Source organism: Salvia miltiorrhiza, chromosome 5 (genome assembly GCF_028751815.1).
Source record: "Salvia miltiorrhiza cultivar Shanhuang (shh) chromosome 5, IMPLAD_Smil_shh, whole genome shotgun sequence".
NCBI classification, from domain to species: domain Eukaryota; kingdom Viridiplantae; phylum Streptophyta; class Magnoliopsida; order Lamiales; family Lamiaceae; genus Salvia; species Salvia miltiorrhiza.
Window position 1 is genome coordinate 11574750 of NC_080391.1, and position 4746 is coordinate 11579495.

The 4746-nt window shown below is 43.6% G+C and overlaps 1 protein-coding gene across 1 annotated transcript; it reads right to left on the reverse strand.

Annotated features, from left to right (window-relative positions):
* Positions 1-1193: 1193 nt before the first annotated feature.
* Positions 1194-2970, reverse strand: LOC130986028 (alkane hydroxylase MAH1-like). Its single transcript, XM_057909295.1, has one exon. It carries the CDS (start codon positions 2838-2840, stop codon positions 1353-1355), a length of 1488 nt encoding a protein of 495 aa, XP_057765278.1. The 5' UTR covers positions 2841-2970; the 3' UTR covers positions 1194-1352.
* Between the last annotated feature and the right edge of the window lie 1776 nt (positions 2971-4746).

Sequence of the window (4746 nt, forward strand, 5' to 3'; positions counted from 1 at the left end):
GCGAAGGCGGAGGAAATCGGTGGAGGCGAAGGCGGAGGATCAGTGCCGGAGATGCAGTGCAGCGGAATGCTGGTTTGCAGCAGCGACCTCGCGCGGTGCTGGTTTGCTATTGCCCGTTCTCGTGAGGCGCCGGACGCTAACCTTATCGCAACAATTGATGTCTCTTCAATTTTGGATAGAGGGGTGGATCTGAGGGGGTGGGCGGCGGGTGGAAGGAGGTGAAATTAGGGTTTGGGGGTGGGGGAAACGAGGGAGACGAAATTAAGGTTGGGGCGCCGGATCTGCTTTCGCCCTCTCTCTTCCCTCCTTTCTCGCTCTCTCGGTCGGACGACCATCGGCGAAGAGCCAACGCCGCTCTATTTTGCTCTGCTCTACTCTACTATGCTCTATTCTGCTCTGCTCTGCTCCACTATGCTCTATTCTGCTTTGCTCTGCTCTACTATGCTCTATTCTGCTCTGCTTTGCTCTACTTTGCTCTACTCTGCTCTACTCTTCTATACTCTGCTCTACTTTACTCTGCTCTACTCTTCTATACTCTGCTCTGCTCTACTCTGCTCTGCTCTGCCCTGCTGTAAACCCTACCCCCTCTCCTCGAAGTCCGGCGATTGCACAACCATAGGGCTATCGCCGCAGAGCTCCAGATCTCCCACCTTCTTATGCCTCCTCTGCACTTCGATTGGACAACGACCTGACCACCACTGTGCAAATGAAGAGAATACATGTGTAACTATTTCTGACATGGATGAGGAGTTTGCCGGACATAGAGGAGGGAAGGCGGTGGGCGGTGGAGAGAGGGGGGCGGCGGATCTGGTGGGGCGGTGGTGTTCGCCGGACATGGAAAGGGGGGAAGAGAAATAGAATGATTTTTTTTTTCCAAGTGTCAATTTTTAGTTCAAATAGACGCCACGTCAGCTCGATATTACCACGTAGGCGACAAGTCAGCCCGGAGCTTCACTGGAGAAAAAAGTATGGAAAAATTGTTCAACACATAAAGTTCAGGGAATTTTTGATAAAAAAAAAAAAAAATCATGGAAAAGTTGGAAATTGAGGTATAGTTCATGGTTTTTGGCGTAATTATCCCTAATTTTAATTATAATTTATGGAAATTATGTATGGAAATAACTATTCATTTGAACTTTTTTGCATGAAAAAAACTAATAATAATACCTGATGAATGTTTATATGAATGGCTGTTTTTATCCTTATAAATGGAAAGTGAATGTTGTATTAATTCACTGAAAGGGAAAGAGTTGGTGTGACTTACATGCAAACGTCATTAAATAACATGGCTGTCACACTTCTTAAACAAGAAACATGCAGGATAAACGTCATTATTAACACAGTTGGGCTAATTAGTTAATATTTCTTCTGGACAACTTGACCTTCAAGCCGTGCTTGGCTTGCAGTATGACGGAGTCACGAGGAGAAACAGGATGCCCCTCAACTAGCTGCACCTGGTAATCACAAATGATAGCAGCCGCCACCATCTTCATCTGTATGAACGCCATCTCCTTCCCCAGGCAAGTCCTGGGCCCCGCGTTGAACGCCGGGAACTTGTACGACGCCTCGTGTTTGATCTTCCCGCTCCCAGAAATCCACCTCTCCGGCTTGAACTCCAAGCAGTCTTTCCCCCACACGCTCTCCATTCTCCCCACCGAGTAGAACGATATTATGAGCTTCGCGTCACGGGGCAGGTGATGCCCGCTCGGAAGATTATCCGATCGCACGGGGGCTTTGTGCTCCAGCGCCACCGGCGGGAACAGCCTCAGCGACTCGCACAGAGCTCCATGCAGGTACACCAGCTTGTGCGACTCCTGCGCGCTCCACTCCTTCTTCTTCCCCAGCTCCGCCTCCACTTCTTCTAGAATCTTCCTTTCCGATGCAGGGTGTCGGGCCACCAGCCAGAAGAGCCACGTCAGGCACGTGCTCGTCGTGTCCCTCCCGGCAAACATCAAATTCAAGGACGTGTCCTTGAGGAAATCCCTCAGGCTCCTACCACTCATATTCTTCTGTTTGTAAACATCTTCGAAAGCTCTGAGCAGAGAGGCCTCGTTTTTCTGTTCCTCCCCGGTGACGATGCGCGGGTAGATGAACTCGGAGAAAGCTCGAGAACATTCGAGCAGCTTCCTCTCGGAGCCGACGTTGAGCCACCTCAGAAGCTTCCAGATGCGCTGCGGGATGACGTGGCGGTGCAGCAGGGGCTCCGCCGCCACGCTGAAGGCCTTCTCGCAGGGAAGGTCAGGCATATCAAGGCACAAGCTGCAGGGGTCGTAATCCAACACGATCTTGCATATATTATCAAAAGTGAACCTCTGGAAAACATCCTGCAAATCAAAATCCTTTCCCTCTGCGCAGAAATGATCCAGAACCGGCAATAGGCCGGTTTCCACCTTGTGCCAAACGGCCCTCTCGAGCTGGGCGTTGAAATCCGCATGCGTGAGCTGCGCGAGCGTGGTCTTGCGGTGAATCTCCCAGAGCTCGAAGTCGGCGCCGAAGATTCCGTCGCCCAAGATGTCGAAGATCTTGCGGAACTCGGGGCCCTTGGGATAGTTGGAGAAGTTTCGGCTGAAGACGTGGTGGATGTTAGCAGGATCGGAGGTGAAGAGCATGTCGATGTTGAAGAAGCATGGCCCCCTAAACATGTAGGTGCCGCCGCAGACGGTGAGGACGGAGGTTATGTAGTCGTGGACGCGGTGGAAGTTGAGGATGACACGCGGCAGCATCCCGATGAGCGGCCAGTCGGTGGGCTCGGGCGGTTTCTTCCCTCTCCTGTCGGCGAGGCGGTAGAGGTAGACGAGGAGAGGGACGAGGAGGATATATTGGTAATGGAAGTATTCCATTTTGTTTATACTTAAGAAAGAATATACGGTAATATATGTGATTAGCTTTTTGATGGATTGCAATTGGTGTACACTACTTAGAGTTAACGTATAACTGAAATAAGAGCGGTGGGTATATATAGTATACGGACGAAATTGCTGAATAGGATCGCTATCTGCTGCATTTAAGTCATCAAACTTTAACCCAACGAAAACAATATGGAGGTGGTTTCCGGTTAATTAATTAATGGACACTAATTAAATATCATTTTTATTAGACATGACTCATGAGTGCATCAATAGCACCGGCCGCCACGTACGGCGCCATCAGTCCCTTAGAGCATCCATATTGGTGCCTACTTGATAGCTTACTTGATAGAAGGGAACCACATTGAGTAAGGAGGCCGCATTGGAATTACTTGATAACTTATTTGATTTTTTTAGTTTTTATTTTTATGCTTTTCATTTAATTTTAATTGCTCAAAATTTAAATAAAATAGTTTACTAATAATTAAAATTGCATTAAAATAAAGATCCTAAAAATTACATTAAAAAAAACCTAAAGACATAAATTAGAAATTACTTAAATCCTAAAAAACATATTTAAAACTAACATTAAAATATCCAATTTCAAAGAAAAGAAAAAAGAAAAGAAAAAAGAAGAGAAAATGGGTGATTCTCGTGTATACTCGAACAAACGAGTAGCCCTCGAGTAGGCAAGTCCTGCATTAGGCTACTCGAGTAAGGGGCATCGAGTAGCCCGTTGCAGATGCTCTCATATCTATACATACATTTCGTTTTCGATACCTTCCTCAAATTTATGTATATTTTATTTTTGGATATTATTCTATATGTAATTTTCATAATTTTACCATTGTAACTTAGCATTTATCCACAATCTATTTAACAATACCATATGTTTGCTTTAAGCTATAAGGGAGGATAAATTACATTTACCACGTTATATTTTATTTGCTTTGATGTATAAAAAATTAGGGCAGTTTGTATAATTTTTCGGACAACCCCTTATCCCTTTGGAAAATAATAATTGTATACCTAACAAATGGTGGTATAATTTTATACCACCTTATAATGAATGGATAAATATATTATCCTTCAAACCAAACAAGATATAAAAAATGTGATCTCCATTTTAAGTGTTAAATTTATACCTCATTATATTATCTCTCCATGTAGAGGGATAAAAAGCAAACACACCCTTAACGTGGGACCATTTTTTCACTACAAAAGCTCCAAACAACTTTTTTCTAAAACTTGTGCCGTGGTCAATTATGCATATTTATGAGGGACAAAGGGAGTTCATTTTAATCAGCCATTTCAGTAATTGATTATTCGCAAATTCTTGTGTGCTCCATGGAGCACCGTGCTCCATAACACTAACACCTGCATTAAATAACACTAACACTAACACTATCTTGAAATGACATTAACACTATTTTGTTTTACAAAAGACACTATCATGTTAAACCTTAAAGTTTCTTCCTGGAAAAGAAGATGCATCTTGTTGATAAGAGTAACACATATCAAATCATTTAATCTCTCATCGAATATGCAGTCTCATACCTGTATATTCTCGAAATTCCTCTCGTTCGAGTGTGTTTCGGTTCATCCCTGTGCCCCTTTGCTTGGAAGTCTTAATCGGAGCCGCTCCTTGTCCGTGCCTCTTTTGCACTGGCAAGCACTTCGCACTTCGTCCCCGAGCATCACATATAGTAAACAAAATAATCTTATATCAAACTCATACATCTGAATTTAATATGTACTATTAGTTCTCATCACAAAAATGTATATTAATATGCGTTAACTACCCACATATATAATTTATCCATTTTAATAAAGACTCCAATATTACAGAATAAATATTAATACACAAAAATAAAAATAAAAAATTAGAAAAAATTCACAT